The 19770-nt window shown below is 41.7% G+C and overlaps 1 protein-coding gene across 1 annotated transcript in view; it reads right to left on the bottom strand.

Moving 5' to 3' along the window:
* Nucleotides 1-19770, bottom strand: part of COL22A1 (collagen type XXII alpha 1 chain) — a 210153-nt gene that overhangs the window by 29508 nt on the left and 160875 nt on the right. Inside the window, exons 36-42 of the mRNA XM_086466066.1 lie at nucleotides 16296-16349; nucleotides 14688-14741; nucleotides 13615-13719; nucleotides 13047-13091; nucleotides 10808-10885; nucleotides 6310-6345; nucleotides 5327-5380 (exon numbers count right to left, since the gene is read on the bottom strand). Coding sequence (XP_086322192.1) covers nucleotides 5327-5380; nucleotides 6310-6345; nucleotides 10808-10885; nucleotides 13047-13091; nucleotides 13615-13719; nucleotides 14688-14741; nucleotides 16296-16349 — 426 coding nt within the window. The remainder of the gene's footprint in view (nucleotides 1-5326; nucleotides 5381-6309; nucleotides 6346-10807; nucleotides 10886-13046; nucleotides 13092-13614; nucleotides 13720-14687; nucleotides 14742-16295; nucleotides 16350-19770) is intronic.

Below are 19770 nucleotides of genomic sequence, written 5' to 3'. Positions count from 1 at the left end.
GACAAGCTGACTAACAGGGGAGGAAGTTGGAAAAGAGAAAGCCAGAAAATTTAAAAAAAAAGAACATAAAGAGTCTGCCCAGAAAACTGCTCAGCACTGCAAAGAAATGCTTCTAATGCGATGTGGGAACACGCACAAATGCAAATAATGACCAGTGTTGGAAAGCTCAAAAAGTTTGAACATTTTCAGGAGATTGCAGCCAATAGTGGCTGGCACAAAGTAGAATATCCAATGAGTGGTACAGCACACCAGTGCAAGAAAAAATGTCAGCAATGAGGAGATATGATGCACAGGATCCAGAGTACTCTATCGGTCTGCAAAATCTGACATGCAGGAATGGTCTCTAACCGGGAACTGATGGAAGCTGTGCAGATGACATGCTGAAAAATGATGCTCAGGTAAGCAATGTATGTGAAAATAGAGAAAGTGTGTAAGGAAACCAGTCACACAGGCTTATGCTGGGGTAGTTCTATTACAAGACTGAAAATTAAACTTGAAATGCAATAGCTTAAATAGATTGTAAATCCCAAGAATAAAAAAGCCAATAGGAGCTTTAATAAGTGTGCTCTGTTTTGGGGTGTGTGTACACTAAAACAAACACAAAGGCTCCTTGAAACTCTCCTAACTGTATGGGAAAATCAACCCCAGAACAGAAAAATCTGCTTTTCAGATCCGATGGCAGTAATGTATGCATTCACAAAGTTTCTGTAATTATGAAAATAAATGCAGGGGAAGATTAACTTCTGGAAATTAGTTATAAATAATTAACATAATTAAAAAGTGATTAATTCAATGTTTATGTTAATTAAGATTATCATAATCAAAATACAGAAAGAGCCTATTAAATGTGTGTCCTTATTGCAAATAGTAGGACAAGACAATGTCTCATTCAGACTGTTTTCTAATCTAAGGGAACTAAGTAGGTATGTTGAACAGAAACATTTTATCTCCCAGCAGACAGACAGAGGAGAGTGGATGCTTCCCAAAATATGTGTAGTGCAAGCGTATTTGTCCAGAGACTGTCTGCTCCTTTAGGGGTATCTGGTCAAGGATCTTTTTCAATGCAACAAGGGAAAACAAGGAGGAAGCAATAAACAAGAACACACAGGGACACAAACCTGTCCAACAAATAAGGGAGGCAGTGATGGGAACCAAACCTGGACAGTCAGAGTAATTGATGAAGGCATGTGGGAGTGTGAGATTTATTCCAGCATGGTTATCTGATCTGGGACCTTGTCAATTTGAAAACTAAGGAAAAAGGAGGAATTCAGAAACAAAATACACCAAGACACAGACCTAATAAGAAACAAACCTTGCCACTCACATTAATTGATGGGCTATCAATAAACCACAGGCTGCACTTCCAGGAAGATCAACCTGGACTTTAGAAGAGATAATATTGTAAACCGGGGGGACCCTGAACTGGGACGGGTGCAGGAATTGATAGAGCTGTGGAAATGCATGAGGGGATGTGCAGGGGAAGGGGGAGCAGAGAGGAACAAACAGGGGGGTAGGCAGGAAAGGGCATAAAAGGGTCCAGTCATCTGTAAAATGGGGCTGGCAGTGTCTGGCTGAGCCCTGCACCTGATCACCATGGTTTGTCCTATCATCTTATATCTTCTTATTAAGGCTTTCCTTAATAATCTCTCTGTATAATGTTCATGAGTGCTGCAAGGACTAATTGCCAGCTACTGGTGAGACCTGTATGTGCATGCCAGTGAAAACTGGTGCCAGCTAGTGGAGTCAGACCAGCCTCTGTTGTAAGCTACTGGAGTGAGCACAGGGTCTTTAACCTTCAGCCAGTGGGGTGGGAAGGGTGTGTGTTCCCAAAACCATCTACTGGGGAGACCAGCATGAGCAAGGTGAGTGAGGGACTCCACGACAGTGGCTGGCATGGGACCATAGGTCATAGCCTGTGTGCCTGGTGCCAGCTGGGATGGGGCAAGTGTCTATATCTTCACCAGTCTTGGTGTGTGTGTATTCATCAGCTAACTTCAATCTGGACCAGCTGGCAAGTAGGGGGACTTGTGCCCAGGCTGGGGTATCAGGTGAGTCCATGCTGGTATGCCCATGAACTGCAAGTGTGGAGTGCATAAGACAAGTGTTTGAGTGTTGTGTGTTTGTAGCGAGCATCAGGCTGGACAAGCAGGCAAGTAGGGGACCCATGGGGAGGGTAGGGGGTCTAGGATCTGGGTAGGGGTGCCAGGACAAAGGGCTGTGACAATGCTTGATGGATCTGCAAATATGCATGTTCTTGTGAACCTAAAGAGTGGTGTGTGTGCCACCACGAGTGACCTTCAGTGTCTGACAGCTGAAGAGAAGGAGGGGACTTGGCTGTCTGTGCTTATGCTGTCTGTGAGTCCTGTATGTCGGTAATGTTGAAGGCAGAACCTTGTCTGTGGCAATCTGTGTGATCAGCCATGTCAGTGTCCTCTGTGTCTGTGTGTCCAAGTCCGTATCTCTGGGATTCAAGTGCTGCTTTGTTACTCTTTGGACCTGCAAACGGGAAAGCAGAGCTGCATCCCTCCATCAGCGCAGAAGCCCTGGGTCCTGGGCACCAAAGACCAGACAGGAGGGACCTGGTCTGGAGCAGCTGGAGGAGGCAGCCATGCACATAGCGTCACTCAACATGAAGAAATACATTTTTGTAACTTTCAGAATACTTAAGGCTATTATTTTTTAACACTCTGTACAGGAATACTGCCAGCTTAAAATGTGATTTGGATTTTTTTTTCCAATACTAAGTGTAAATAGTAGTGTAATTAGTTGAAGTAATTGAGGGCATGAAAGTAGGCACAATATGTCGTAGTCCTATATGGAATGTTAGACCTACTACAGGGGAAAACAAAGACCACAAAAAAGCCTAGAAAAAGCACTTTTCAGGCTTTACGAAGTAGAGCTTTAGTTAATCAGAAAAAAAATACAAATTTAAAGACAACAAAATAATGTAATAGGACAAGATAATATGTCCCAGCTTTGTCCCAGAAGAACAGAATCTGTAGGGATTTATGGACATAGTGAACAAATAAACGCCATAGTGAGGACAAATCAACGCCAAGACTTTTTCTGTGAGGAACAGAACAAAACCAAAACAGCCCAACTATACTGTAAACCTACACAAGGATTTTCAAAACCTAAATTTTAATAAAACAAGACATTGTCCTGAGAACTCTTGGTATTTGATTGAGTTGCCAACAGCTGTTTCAAAAGGTGACCTTGGGCAGTGGTATTGCAAAAAAAAAAATGGCACATGGTTTTAGGGCACTAGAAAGTTAGAATGTAGTCATGTAAAAAAACCAATCTGTTCACCTATGGGACGTAATTCTGGCCAAACCTATTGTGAAAGAAGTATTGACTCTTCCATCTCCCCAAATACAACTGTAAATCTGATTTGCAGTATCAGGGAATACAACAACTTATAGCAGCCACTTCCAAGAGCATCTGAGGAGTCTGCAACTGAAAAAAAAATAATGCAGAGAATAACCTAATGTATGTGAATATGATTTAAAAGAATTATCCAGTCTCGGAAAAAAAACATGGAATACATTGGCAAAGGCCGCAGCAAAAACCAAGACATTGAGGCAAGTTGTTAAGTCTATTGCCAATGAATGTCTTGGGAGTTGCACAGCAAATTCATATTAGCAATTCAAATTGGAGCTTTCCTGACTCATGACATACTGTTTAAACACGACGGAGTACAAAAATGGTCATGCTTCAAAGAATATAGGAGTACTACACTGATATACAAGAGTGCAAAAGCAGAACAAAAAATCCTTTGTAGTAGTCATAAATGAAAGTGGAGATCAAGAAACTGCAAATGCATGATCTTGTCAAAATAGGTATCCCTGCTGTTATATCAAGAAATGTTGGAATGTGCCCTGTAGTTACATTTACAATTCCTGAAACACGGGTAGAATTGCTTAACAGGTGATCAACCAGAATACAGAGAGCTCCTAAAAGACATACTGAGTGCAATTAAAATAGTTAGTGCAATAGAGGATGTGTTTTATAAGTACCATAAGGAATTGTTCTGTTTGGGTAATTTTCTGTGGGGGAAAGGAATGAGGTAAAGACTGTAGCACTGCCTCTCCAAGAGCTGACCAGTGAATGCTAATCTGGGTAGAGCCAGAAAAAGACTCAGAAAAGCTGGCTCTAGCACTCTCCTCACACAATACAGTTGTAATAAACCCAGCTATTGTATCTCCTATTTAATCTCTTGATTAAAAATCTCAAACATCTGAGACAAGGTGAGGAGATCTAAGGGCAGTCAGCAGGACACAATCAATCCTGAACCTGTGGCTGCTCAGTGCCACAGGATGATGGAGGCAAAGGATCATTTCTACTATCATGGGCTGTGGAGGAATACCCTGTCCATAATCATTTGTCTTGTGAAAAAGTAGGTGGGAAGAAAACTAGACCTTCTTCTCCAAACACTGAAGGAGGAAAGGAGATCCATACCATAGGAAAGTACACACTTTAGTCCAGCTGACCTACATCAATAAAGCCACGCTATGATTGAAAGTCTCTTGCCAAGGACTTTGTGAAAACTGGTACCCATTTCAGACATGACAGCATCATAAAGCAGCACTGTGAAGGAGAGTTACAGAAGGCCACTCCACCTCCCCACAGCATTCCCACAACAGGCACAAATCCAAAGATCAAGCCTTTCAAAATCTTCACAGCTTCCTTGCTGGTTTTCCTTCAGGACAGGTTTCCACATCATAGAGCTGGCTGACCAGCAGAGAAAAAAAACACTTCTTTTTCTGATTAAACACTGCGACAAAGCCAGGCAGTGAGAGGGGTCAGCTTTCTAGCTGGGAGTCTGCCATATTTCTCTCTATCCCTCAGCTCCATGACTCACCCACTGAGACAGCAGGAGCTAGGACAACGCACCAAGAGGTTAAAATGTCATCTCTCGTGCATCGTAGCAGTAGCAAAATGAACCCACAAAGAGCTTTTTAACAGATGTGGCCCTGTTTTCATAGAAATATTACAGGCTACTTATCTCAGCGGCTTCTAAGAAGTTCCTAGACAGCTTAACTAGCATCCTGTTCCAGTGTGGGAACTTTCCTCGGTGTATGCTGTCAAGTCTGTTCTCCAGTGTAATTTGAAAATGGTTCAGTGGTAAAGTCCACTGCTTTCCTTGAGACAACCCTGCTTACCCTGTTTTCCCCCTGACATCCTAACTTGTAAGAACTCCATTTCTGCAAATCATCTCCCTTGAACTGTCCTCAACGACTGTGGCTAAGTATAAACACAGGATTTAGGGAAATTAGATTCGAGCATTGTTAAATTTCTTGAGCACTTACACTTTTATTTTACTTACGTCCTGGCCAGGAGGCCCCTGTGGTCCAGGGATACCAGGTACACCACGGGGACCCTGGTAGGGAGAGAACAGACAAACCCAGCAACATGGACAGTACTTATGAGATACTTCTTAGCTGAAGAGAAGAAATCCGCAACTCAATAGTTATTGGGAAAAAAAAATTGACTAGCAGTTAAACAACTATGAGAGAGTTTAAGGAAAAAAAATTTAAATCTCACATTGCACTATTACAGTATCAGTCACTTCTGTGCCTCAAGGAACTTTACGTGCATCACTAAATTCAAACCTCACATACCTTGATTGTAAGGGTAATAATGAATCTTTAGAGGAGGCAAGTTTATGAACAGGGAGAAAATACGACTGCGCACAGGACTAGAGGAGAAAAGAAGATCCATCTCCCCAGTGCCAAGCTGGTACAGTGGCTAGGACTGGGTGTCATGCTGGAAATTCATGCTAGTGTATACTGAGACCACGGTACACAGTTATTTGTTTCAGACCAGTGTATTGCATCCTTGTAAAACTGCATGTTGAGGAACTAAGTGTGTTTGGTGAATACTGAAATGCAAGGTTATCTATAAGATTTAAGTAAGAAAAATACTTAAAAATGCTTTCTTTTAAAACTTTGAGGCCTTGCCTATAAGACATAGCAGTGTACCTTGAATTATATGCTTAAAATACTTTTTTTGAATGAAGTGTTAAGCAAGTAGCTCATTCTTTCTTTTGTAGGGCTATTGACAAGTAAGGAAAAGTCACCATGCCAAGAGTCTAGATCAACTCTTTCTCACAACTCAATATAGCAGACAAGTAGCTGGTAATGCACAAGAGAAGCTCCCTTTGGAGGGTTAGCCACCCTGTGACCCTGCTGATCTTGGGCAAAAATAAACTAATTAAACATGCCTTCATGAAATCATTGGTAGCAATACAATTAATGTGGTTGTCCCCTCCCCATAAAATCTAAGTGTAGTTAGAAAGACATACTGTACCAATGACCCTTTGTCTCCTGGGGGTCCCACAGGGCCCTGCAAACAGAAAAGACACAGAAATCAAAACACTTAAGATTAACACGCACACACACCCTTAGCTGCTCAGGGTGGGTTCTGAAGCACCAAGATAAAAAAAAAAAAAACAACAGAGAAGGAAGGGTAAGGAAAAGGAGCAAGTTTGATAGGCTGTTCACAAAGGCATTGTTGAAGTGTGCAATACTCACAGCAGGATGTTTAGGGGAAGGATCAAAGGCAGAGTAAGGAAGAAATTGAGGTGGATCATGGAGGAAAAAGTGTGAGGAAAAAAAAAGCAAAAAAGGGACGAGAGGGGTCAGCTGTATGCTAACATGACGCTTGTCTGACTGAGCCCTGCACTTCATCACCACAGTCATAGAATCATAGAATAAATCTCAAGTTGGAAGTGTCCTATAAGGATCATTGAGTCCAACTCCCTGCTCCTTGCAGGACTACCTAAAACTAAATCATATGACTAAGAACATCATCCAGATGCTCCTTGAACTCTGACAGCCTTGATGCCATGACCACTTCACCCAGGAAGCCTGTTCAGGATGGACCACTCTCTCAGTGAAAAATCTTTTCCTAATGTCCAATCTGAACTTCCCCTGAGGCAGCTCCATCCCATTTCCTTGGGTCCTATCTCTGGTCATCAGAGAGAGGAGATCAGCACCTCTCCCTCCACTGCCCCCCTTGAGGAAGTTGTCGACAGTGATGAGGTGACCCCTCAGCTTTCTTTTCTCCAAGGTAAACAAACCAAGCAACCTCACCTGCTCCTCCAAAGTCTTGCCCTGAAGGCCTTTCACCATCTTGGTCACTCTCCTCTGGATGCACTAGAATAGTTTGATCACCTTCTCATATTGAGGTGACCAAAACTGCACCCAGTACTCAAGGTGGAGCCGCATCAGTGCAGTGTAGAGTGGGACAGTCACCTCCCTGGCTCGGCTAGCTATGCTGTGCTTGATGCACCCCAGGGCATGGTTGGCCCTTTTGGCTGCCAGGACACACTGTTGACTCATATTCAACTTGACATCAACCCAAACCCTCAGATCTCTTTCTTCGAGGCTGTTTTCCAGCCTCTTATCCTCCAATTTGTATGTGTAACCTGGATTACCCTGACCTAGGTGGAGAATCTGGTGCTTACTTTTGTTAGATTTCACATGGTTGGTGATTGCTCAGCTCTCTGGTGTATCCAGATCTCTCTGTAAGGCCTCTCTACCCTCAAGGAAGTCCACAGCTCCTCCTAGTTTAGTATCATTGGCAAAATTACTTAACGTATATTCAATTCCCGCATCCAGATAATTTATAAAAACATTAAAGAGCTCTGGCCCTAAAATTGAGCCCTGGGGAACCCTCTGGTGACTGGCTGTCAACCTGATGCAACCTATTTACTATACTATCATTAAATCCTGTTTGTAACACTCTTCAGCATGGATGAGCTCATGAATCTGAGCTTGTGTGGTTGAATCTTAGTGAGCTTCAAGTCAGATGAGCTGGTGAGTAGGAGAGGTTTGGGTGCCAGTGACTGAGTTGCAAGACTGTGAACCCAGGGGGCTTGCAAGTCTGGATGCCAGCTACTGGAGGACACCGGGGTGCAGAAGCCTGGGTATTGGACAGAGTAGGTGTCCAGGACCAGTGGAAAGATCCACATTTCATGTATATATTCCAACAGTGGCCTTCAAACCTCATCAACTCAAGAGGAGTGGGATTGAGACATTCTTGCTCATGTTTCTGGGAGTGCTGTTTAGGTTTATAGGAGTGTGATACTGAACTTATTCTCTGCATTGGTCTGTGTAGCCACACGTATGTGTGTGTATGTATGTGCATGGCATGTGCATATTCACATTGGCAACAGGTGCTCAGCCTCGCTACTTGCTAGATCTGGGGACACAGAACCACAGAACCCTTGCATCTGTTGGGCTGGGACAGGACAATTCCCCAGGTCCTGAAGACCACTGTATTCAGTTACCTACTATTCCTCAGGTCCTGAAGACCACTATATTCAGCTACCTCTAACACATGAAAAAGCATCTCATGTGACCTGTGTGCTCTTTAAATGAGGTCAAAGCAAGCCAGTGGGCTTGCCTGTGCTATTCACTTGGAGATGCAACTTTAAAAGGTGCAGCTGAATAGATAGAGCCATGGAAGGTATCCATTTCTGTAGGAACACCACAGAAGTTATGCAGTACCCATATCCAGCATGGATGAGTCAATTTGGCATTCCAAAGACACCCAAAACAAGGCTTGACCTCACATCTCTGGGGCTGCGTTTGAATAAATTGTCTCGCACTATGAATCCTCTCCCTTTGGTTTCTATTTCAGGCACATTAATTCAGTAATCCTCATACAGTCCTCCATGCAAGATGCCTTAATGCTCTGCTCCAGCAAAGGCTAAATACATAATTCTGAACCCATAGTAATATGAACACGGCAAGGCAGAGCAAGAGCAAAATCCTTCTACCTGTGCAGCACATGCATCCATTAGGCAACTTCAGCATAAGCATGTGAATTCACCCAATTTCTCCAAGTAGTTCCCTCTTCTGCTTATGGTTCCGTTGGGAGAAACACGCTTTGCCAATACTCAGTTTATGGCTCAGTGTTATGTAAATAGTAACTCAATCCTTCAGCAGACAATGTAAAAAAAAATCCTCATCTATATACACCTTTTATGCAGGGAGCAAAGCCTGAGAGAAGTTAAGGGCACAGGAGGAAACAGGGTGAGGACTCTAATTAAAAAGAGTTGCTGGTGCTCAGCTCTGAAGCTGAAAGTATTATATGCACAATTTTGTCATATCACTAAAAAGGGTATAGGCTGACACCTTTAATTCAGTGTGTAATATGCGCTGAAGCAGCTCCACTGACTTTATTCTAATATTTTTCTGTGGGACTCAGTCTTTGTAAAAGCCTGATGGATTCAAGGTTATACAGTGTATTTCAAGTTCCAGTCTGCATTGGAGCTGAGGTTATGATGAATCTACAGTGGAGAATATCATCATAATAGTTGTTAAAAAAAAAGTATTTAGTGAAGCAGATTAAATAAATAAAACCAAATCAATTGGAAAAAGTGTGGGTATGTAGGTGGCTACTCATCCTGACAGTGGTCAAACAATAAAGACACAGAAAAAAGTAATCTTCTGGGTAAGACAAGTGATGTCTGCATTCAGAGTCAAATTCTTAGTCATTTTTGTTCAAGGATATGTGGATGCTAAAGCCCTAATGAAGAATTACTTTGTCATCTGGTGTACATCAGGATGCAGAAGTCAACTCATCTACCCCTGTACTGAATCTAAAAATCAGTAATTAAAAACTAGGCACAGGCTAGTGACATTCAAACAAGCCAAATACTAATTTGCTAATTTAATTTTAATTTTAATATTAATAACCGAACATTAAGAAATGCAAGAACACCACTGTTCCTTAGATAAATCCTAACAAATAACACCCAGCAAATCTTCAATCATCAGTAACCCTGTGAGGACAATGAAGGCCATCACACAGTCACAGTGTGAAACATGACTGACCCAGTCAGCTTTACCTGTCAGCATGGTAAAAACAAATATTAAGTGGACATACACCTCAGAAAGCTAGATTTGTCAACTAGTATTACACAGCAATCTGACTTAATCATTTCAAGGTAACTTCCTGTACTAATTGGGAAACTTATATCTAGATAATCAGAGCATGAAAACATTGACTGTAACTGGCACAGTATCATGGCATGTACAACCAATTGCAAAAGAATAAACTTTCTTTCATCCTAAACATATTTCATTTGCAAATTCAGTCCATATCAGGAGGATTCTGAGCAGGGCTACAGCCAGAGCAGTCCCAAATCCCTCTCATCACAAGTGGAGTTGTACCTGACAAGTACTGGAATGATCAAACCCCAGCGATATGAAAATCCAACTTTCCAGAGCAGACTCCCAGATACATGTCATGGCCTACTGATAAGGAGGAGGGGGGGGCAGAGCTGGATGAGGTCCAACTAAATATTTGTGGGAAAATAGAGGGATGATGGCTCTCTTGGAACACAGCAATTTGATTTTGTGTTTCCCTATTAGACTGCTGACTATGTCACTGATGTGGGCATGTGTGTCACATTCATTCTAACAGGGTGACAGCAAAGTATCATCTGCCCAGTAGACCAGACCTGCTGGCTCAGCATGGATCTCGATTCCCATCCACAGCCAATGTGTCAAGATGATGCAGAAAAGTCAGGAGTAACAGCCAGTGATATCAATCACTCCTATAGCACTTTTCTGCCTTTCTCTTTCAACTAAAACCAAATGCATCGAGAGCCCTCACGATGGACGTGTAGACATCTGCGCCACAAATTGTAGCCTCTGGATTAGTTTGCGGTTTGCATCTTCAGAGGGTAAAATGTCCCACAGGCTCTTGGCACAGCTGAGCAGAGGCAATACATTTCTGAGATGACGGTGATGGGCAAGCCTTGTTAAAGATTGCAGCAAGACCTGCTACTTACAGGGGGTCCAGCCAGCCCAATTCCTGGCACACCTCTGTCTCCTGGCTGTCCAGGGAGGCCAGGAGCTCCCCTCTCACCCTGAAACAAAGGAAGAAATCAAAGGCTTTATGCACTGTAGAGAAAATGTGCTCAAATGCAATCAGGTTTTACAATAGAATGCAACACTGATGCATCCTGACCTGATCCTGCCCGCAGGTATCAGGTTGAGGCAGCATGGGGACATGGCACAGTTACTGTCACATCATGCCAAGAAAACTGTCCCCTTCCTTCACACCAGCCCCAGCCCACCTCTGTGAGCACTCACACAACGTCAGTGTGTGCCACATCACATAACTGAGCAGGAACACAGCCTTGACAAGTATTTTAATTTATTTTGGTGCACAGCATCCAATTGCCAGCATTTGCAATTGCCTGCAGGGTATCAGGCACTCTCCTGGGCTTGGGGAAACACTAAGCACCATAATGCGCTTTTCTTTGTGTTTCTACGGTAGATGGCTAACATGCAAACACCAATAAATACAGATTATTCATCCAGGGAAGACAGAATTAGGGATGTTCAGTTACATCTTAATATTCTTCTTTCATTCATCAACATAGGCCTACTCACAGAAGCGTATGAATATTTTTTTGTAAAAAAAATTTTCAACAGTTCTACCACTCTTTCTAGAGGATTATACTACAAAAGGAGAGACCTCCCTTCTAGAAAACAGAATTTTCAATAGTAAAACCTGCAGATCCCAGACAACAACTTGACACTGTTTAATGGGCACTGTAGACAGAGTTAAGAAAGAATTCATCTGCAATACTTTAATCTAATGTCTGTTCTCTTGTTATAGGGAGAAATCAAATAAGACTTTTATGGATTGTATTGCAGTTGTGAGAGTCAGTCTTGCTTTGGCAGTAGACTTATAACGATTAATCTTATTTATCTTATTTATTATTACACTATTTCCTGTTATATAGAAGCATGATAGAAAAATTGTTACACATGGATTCTGTCCACACAAAATTCAGTCTGCAATGTCTCCTATTTTTTTTCCCTTTCTTTCGTCTTAAACTGATCTTATATTACAAAGAAATAATACTGCAAGGACAGTGAAAGAAAATGTATTCTGATTAGTTCAAAAGCTCCAGCAGATCCCTTATCTGGTTTTTTTATTCAAGAACATAATTTCAATACAAAAAGTTCAATAGTATTTTCCCATGCACAATTAAGATTCTTACCATCTTGTGTTGATATTGAACAGAAAGAACATTTCACAAGATGTCTTTTAGGATTTTTTTTTGACTTTTATATGAATTCTCAGTCTATTATTGTGTGTGTGTTCTGAACTGTCAAGGACTATACAACAGACTACAATGCATTTATACAGAATGCAGCAAAATGAAAACAAAACATTTCATAGCAGTTTGGTTGTTTCAAAAATATGGGACATAGATGGATCTAGTCTGATACTGCTGTATTCCTACTTGTTTCATTTACAGAATCTGTTTCAACATCCTGTTCTTCTTCCAATACAGATCAGGACACGGTCATTTCAAAGAGGAGAATTTCTGACATGAATTTCTGTCATGATTTCTTTCATGACATTTCTGATTGAAGATTTAAGCACAATCCAGATGCTCCCAGAAACAAGGGTTTTTGCTTTCATTCCTTCCTCTATTTGATGTGTATTTACAGGGGAATAAATATTACTCTCAGATGAAGAAATGGGTGTCATTAACCTCACCAACTGGTTAGTCTTTGCCTTAACTACAATAGAGGAGGGCAAACCAGGACTATCTGGTCCCATTGGAAAATAATTCACATCCTACTTTGAGAGAGGTGAAGGAAATGAGTGCTACAGAGGAGTGCTCTTTGAGGGCCTGACAGATGGTCTCAAGAATAGACCACCCTTTAGCTACGCAATGTCTCTCTAGCTGTATGGATTAAAGGTCCCCAGTCACAGTTACCCTGAAAAGGTGTGCATTTAGCCCTTGGTTTGTGTTGAATGCACATAATGCTGGAAGAAATTTTAAATGTGGAAAGTGAACACAGCTAATTAATATCTTAATATTTACACCTACAGACATATTGCAATAATAAAGAAAGGAACCTCCTAAAAGGCTAGAAGTGCGTTTTTGAGTGACAGCTTGACAAACTCTATTTTCCAGTGAAAAACAGACCATGTTTTCACCATAACTTTTTCTCCAGTTCCAGCGACTGAGAGAAGCAGTCCACAATAAAGTCCATGCTCACCTTATGTCCAAAGGGTCCTGGCAAGCCTGGTGGGCCTCTTTGTCCCTAAAGTGGTAGAGCCAAAACCAGAAAACAGTCACCACGCAGCCAAACAGGAGCCTGGACTTTGAGGCAGTCAAGGCAGCAAGCATCCCCACCACCCCCCTCCTTGCCTCACACTGTCACGGCAATATTTTACTGATAACACGTAAGAAAATTAAATAATCTGCTAACTTGTCTAGAATTAAATGTTTTTAGGAAACTTTCACCAAGCTAATAATTTTTGTACTGGTCACAAGGACAACCGTTACTCCTTGTGGAGGTCTCCATTTTCAATGACCACCATGGCACACAGAAAGAGGTTTAATGTTCAGAAACACAGCCTCAGTTCTCTCTGCCTTTGTGGATACAGCACTGTGATCTTCAGCATTTTGCACAGCCAGGCCTTTCATGTCTTCTGGTAGACAGCTGCGAGCACATGTGACAATGCAGCCTAACTCTACTGCAAATCCACCGTTCTCCTGCAGAAGCCATGCTCGTCTATCTCACATTGAACTATTCAAGCACAAAGCCTACCAGCAGTACTTACCTGTTCTCCATCTTTACCCTTACCAGGCAAACCTGGCTCTCCAGCAGGCCCTGGCTCACCAGCTGGTCCAGGTAAACCCACTTTTCCCTCTTTTCCAGGATCACCCTGTAGAAGATAATCCAAAAAACTCTTAGTAGCATACTAAAGACCATTCCTCTCTCAGGTCTTTCATTGGGACTGAAAGGTATGTGGTTTTTCTAGCCTTCTCATCTGAATTTCACTTGGTATCATAGCAAACCCTCTTTTCCTTCAGTAATCTCAAAGCATTTGTAATTTTCCTCATGGAAAGTAAAAGAAGACTTCAAAATGTTTTGGGAACCAGCTATATGAGAGAGCCCTTGGTCAATACATGACCCTGAGGTAGATCTCGGTAATCTGGAAGATGATTTGACTGAAGAGGCTGGGATTCATCCCCTTTTAAGCCCTGTATATATGCATATATGGGGCCTGTATATATGCATATGTGGTTTCTGATTATTCATTCCTACTCCAGCAAACAAAGATCAGGAGTTCAGCATGCTGGGCACTGTGCAATGTATGAGCAAATTACAAACACCTAACCTCAGAAAGCTCACTGCCTAGCTATGAGATGGGACATAACAGTTAGGCAAGGCAGGCAAAAGGTAAGTGAGGATGCACTGGAAAGCTGAACTAATGGTCCAGTTACAACAGCTTATCAGGAAAGCAGAAATCTCAGTTTCCTAACCATGAAAGCCAGTTTTTCTTTCAGTTTTGGATTTACAGTGATGAACAAGAGGTACTTAGAACACCAGATCCCTGCTCTTGTAAGGCAATGAGGACAGCAGAAGATCATCATTGCAAAACGTGTAGCAGGACTTTACTGTATCCAGTTGTATCTCAGTGGTTTTATTAGGTAAATTATAAAGCTGCAACAGGGTGAAAACCTTATAGCATGTGTAATAGAGGAGGTCAGACAAGATGATCTAATGAGCCCGTGTTTCTTAACCGTCCACGAATCTATGAAGTAATTTCCCAGTTCAAACTGCTTCTGTCCCAGGTTACCTAAAATGTGCAAGAAAAAAAGAAACAAATCCACGAAAGAACAAACTCACCTTTTCCCCCTTTTCTCCCTCCTTTCCTGGTAGTCCAGGGTCTCCAGGCACACCCTGGAGAGAAAAGAACTTTAAAGCTTAAAACTTTCTTTTTAAGCAGTATTTGATCCTAAAGTAAATGGATAGACCTGTGGATTCAGTAAAATCTATCTCAAGGAGTAGTATCAGTTTTACATTTCCCAGCATAAACAACCTGTAATCCAGAGAACATCACAGAAGAGCTGTGTACCAAGTGCTTAAAGGAGTTATTTTTTTTTTAATATAAAAAAGAGCTGAACAGCAAAAGCAGAAATAGAGCTAATCCCGGATTTGTGCATTCTTCTTATACCAATAACTATTTTTTTCTTTCTGTGAAATCCTCAGCAGTTCCTAGTCCATGCCCAACAAACCCCCAGACATCACCTCTGTATCAGAGAAGCCAAAAGTCTTACAATATTCATCTTTTATGGCTACTGCTCTCCAAAGCTATACATTGGAAAACATAGCTATGTTCATTTTACCCTCTATTTCAGCTTTCAATCCTTTTCACATCTTGGCAGATCTCAAAGGATTCCTTGTCAAAATATAGATGATTTAGAGCTCCAAATTAAATTCTGTAACTTCCTTACTCACCAAAACACATTATGGAGTTCTACTCCATTTTAAGATATGAAATGATGTCTTGGCACCAATAAGACTAGATTGACCTCCTCACAGGATGGATCCAATAATTATTTTCCTTTCTGCACAAGTAAAAATTATTTCCAACTATATTAGCTTTTATAGGTAATATATTGGTATTACTGGTATAGAAGCTTGCTTAAAGGAATTTGAAATTGGAAAAGGTCTTCATTTTCGATATCATTTGAATCAACTGAAATTAAATCACTACATTAACACAATTAAATCAAATGTATCTTAACAATTAGTAGAAAGGCAATTTAAGATTTCTTGGTAATAAACTCTGCCTTAAAGAGCCCTCTGTGCTAAACCACTGTGCCTGAATACGTTATAACATAGGGTATAACTGCTGATTTTCAGTTACTCCAGTGTAACCCTGGAGAAACCCCAGGCACTAGAAAGAAAATTACTCTGGTGGAGCAGGGAGTAGAGTTAGTCGAAAGATTTTTTTGCAAACATGAAATGCTTTATTGTGCACAACTTAATAATGGTGATGAACATCTACCAAGGTAAGGAGGACACCGTATTGATTTCAAGGCTCTGACTTACATGCTTTCATAATAAAAATGGGAGTTTACTATGCAATTTTTATATCAAGAAATCATGTTTTCAAAAGGAAAGGACAAATGAAAATGAGTCAAAGGAAACAAAACCAGAGAGGCAATAAACATTGCAATTTTTCTCTTAAAGACCTGGCAGCAAAAATTGCTTTTGACAATTTGGTGAGAAGTAGTTCCATGCCTCCCTCTTGCTACAAATGAATATAAGAATGTTTCATGGATACATATTCCCAGATGCCTTCAAATCTTTCAGTTCAGCCATAAAAAAAGTTTGATGAAACACAGCCTTTTGAACCTAATAGTAAACCCCGTGGAAGGCAAAATTAAACATATTAAATAAAGAAATCAAAGCACAGATAGGAAAACAAATACATTGGCGCATACATACCACATTTCCTGGCAAGCCTCTTGGACCTGGGGGTCCTGCTGGTCCAGTGACACCCTGTTTTAAGAAAATGAACTGCGTGTGCATATGTAATTCACAACCTGTACCACCACAGGAACCAGATGTTCCAGTGAGATTGGAGTTCATGTCAGACAAGGTGTTATACAAGCACAAAGCAAAAAATAGCATTTTTGTGAAATGCTTTGTAGTGTAAAGAAGCATGAAACAATACAAAATGGATGAAGACTCTCTTCGGGAGCTTAAAATTACCTTCCATCAAAATAAAACCTAAATCTAGCTGAGATACAGGAAGAAAAGTCTGGTCCCGAAACATTGAATAAACACAGGGAAATATGTTGTTTTATTATTAAAATAAAAAAACTAGGTCAACAAAATATGCTTTGTTGACATTTTCTCTACTTTCTGGCTTTCTCTACTCCGGGGAACAAAACCTGAGAACACTTATTTCTAGTAAATAGAAGAACAGCATAAACCATTCAGAGCGTTACAGTTCTGTATCGCAGGCCATTTCTGTCCGCAAGTGAAAGCTTTTTAGGGTGGGAAAGCCCATGTGTGTCCCCAGAAATCCATGGAGGACATATATTTGGGGGGATTTATGTCCCCATAGAGATGTATGTTTGGGGTTACCAGGTTATTTTTATGTTTTCCTTTATACTTGGCCATCTGTCCTAGGTTACAGTGTAAAATGTGCCCAAAAAAGTATTCTATTACCATCTTCAGGAGCTGTTGAGACCAGGTGGGGCGGTGCTCCCTGCCTCCTCCCTCTGGACTATCTTCTGTTAATGGGCACAACAATGCCTTATCGCCTGGCCCATCGATAACTCGCTCCTGGACTATCTCCTGTTAATGGCCCATCAAGGAACTGCCTCAGGACTCCCCATCCCATGGTGAGATGCTCCGCCCGGGGGGAAGGAGCCAAGCAGTCCATGCTAAATATAAACTGAGATCTCCAACACCCTAGCAGCCTTCTTCCACTGGATTCCCAGAGGAGTTTTTTCCCCCACTGGAGTTCCAGAGGACACGAGCTACCTACCTACCACTGGACCTTCGGAGGAAGACCAGACCCTTTTACAAGACCGCTGCTTCAACAGAACTACATCCATCGCTTCAGGAGGACTGCAGCCAGCATCTTATCGGACTGTTACTGCCACCCTAACAGGGTGTCAGGTTGTATTTCTGACTCTGTCAGTGTAAACCAGGGTGTAATAAGTAACATATTGTGCTTTGTTCATTAAACCTGTATGGGAAGGTATGGATGGAAGATTTATGTGCCCGCAAGGCTTGATAGCCCAACCGAAGGACATTCTTGCATAAGTCAACAGGACCCGTAGCTGAGGGGGTTGAGTAGTCACATTCTTGCATAAGTCCACCCACAGGGCAACGAGGAAGACCTTCAGCCTTCATCCTTACGATCACCAGGAGGCAGAGAAAGACCCCCCAGCAACAGAAGGAACATGCGCAGAGTATCGACCTGATTGTGACATCACGAATGCAGGAAATGAGACTGTATATAATGTGCTTACACGAGGCGGGAAGTTGCGAGCCGTTGGCGGAGCGCAGACTCCCCGGCCGCCCAGCGCTGCCTTTGCTCTTGTTCGCTTGCTAATATAATAAAATTCGCATTGGATTTTGACACTTTAAATTGTCCGTGTCTCTACCTATCACAAGGGGGTTGTTTGTTTTTCCCTGCCTTGTGTTATATATATATATATATCTATATCTATATATATATATATACACATATATATATATATTAGTAAAGAACTGTTATTCCTATTCCCCATATCTTTGCCTGAAGGCCCCTTAATTTCAAAATTACAATAATTTTGAGGGAAGGGGGTTGCATTTTCCATTTCAAGGGAGGCTCCTGCCTTCCTCAGCAGACACCCGTCTTCCAAACCAAGACACCATCTCAGGTTGAAGTTGCTACCTCTGCAGTTGCTCATCACCCTGCACTGGCCTGGGTCACCTGTCATCACAGCTTTGCAAAGAGGAGGATTTCTATCAGTGTACCTAATTCGTTTAGGGCTAAACCAGACAGACTATCTAAAAACATCTGCAGCAGCAGACGGAAATAATCTGACTTGGAGCAGAGTACAGAGAAACCCTTTCCACTGGAAGGGCTGGGCAGTAATATCTTGCAGAAGGACAATGCAAACAGTTGTGAGATGTTGAAAATCTTCCACAACACAGCTCTTCACAAAGTGAATGTCTGTTGCCTTTGGCTCACTAAAAAAGAATTAAAGGTTTCCTCATTTCTATGCTATTTACAGACACAGTCTACAAACCAATAGAAATATTTGGAGCAGTGGCAGTCTGTGAAAGGATGGCAAAAAAAAAAAAAAAAAAAAAAAAGGTGCCTGCATATACCTGCATTTCCATATCATTAACATTCTTCGAGCCACTAGGTTATACAAAGAAATAAAACCAATGGATAGGTGCAGGAGCTGACTTGTAACTCCCTAAAACAAGAGTGGCCTGATGGAAGAAGATAAGGGAGAGGGAGAAGCAAAGGCCCTCCTAAGCCTTCCCCTTAAAATGTCTCAAACCCTGGTAAAGTACTCTGAAAACAAAAATTGTAGTGACAGGGGGGATGGTGTGGAATCTGGATAATGCAGCCTTGCATTCAATGACTTGATAAGACCAACATTTGCTTATCTCTCCTGTGAAGGATGGGGCTGGAGGATAGAGCCCTGCAGAGATGGGGTAGTTCTGCTCTGGCCCAACTTGTTTTGTTCTCACGACCATCATAGCTGATGAATAACTGTTGCATATATTAATGAAGATTAGCACTCATCTACCCACGCAAATCATGCTACACATCACCTGAGGAGGGGGGAAACCTGAAACTAAGTATTGGGGTGGGTTGCACTGATACAGTGAATATAAAAGGGAGGGAGAGAAGTGACACAGAACAGATGAAGAAACATAAGAAGAAACATATCAAGAAGAAAAAAGAAGAGAACACACAGAAGAGCGCTCCTAGGAAGCAGAGACACCCCCCCACACCCCACCCCCCTGTTGGCTGGACCAAGACTGGAATCTGGACTAGTGATCTCTCTCTCCTACTCTTCCTCTCTTCCCCCCACCCCGCCTTTTACTTTCAGGCACTGTGTATATATATGCAAATTATTTTAAGCAAACTTTTTTTGTTGAAGTTGTTTTGTTTTGTTCAGGAGAACTCTTTTGCCAAAGTTGTTTTGTTTCTTACAATTCCGCCGCATTGCAAGTAAACTTGTGATTTAAATGAGCCTCTGGAATCATAGAATCATAGAATCATTCAGGTAGGAAAAGATCTTTGAGATCATCAATCCAACCATCAACCGTACTCTACAAAGTACACCCCTAAACCATATCTCCAAGCACCACATCCAAATGACCTTTAAACACATTAAGGGATGGTGACTCAACCACCTCCCTGGGCAGCCTATTCCAATGTCTGACAACCCCTTCAGTG

The sequence above is a fragment of the Leptosomus discolor genome, chromosome 5 (assembly GCF_034619465.1).
Source record: "Leptosomus discolor isolate bLepDis1 chromosome 5, bLepDis1.hap2, whole genome shotgun sequence".
Classification (NCBI taxonomy): domain Eukaryota; kingdom Metazoa; phylum Chordata; class Aves; order Leptosomiformes; family Leptosomidae; genus Leptosomus; species Leptosomus discolor.
The sequence above is the reverse complement of the archived record's forward strand: the minus strand, read 5'-3'. Positions and strand labels throughout refer to the sequence as shown.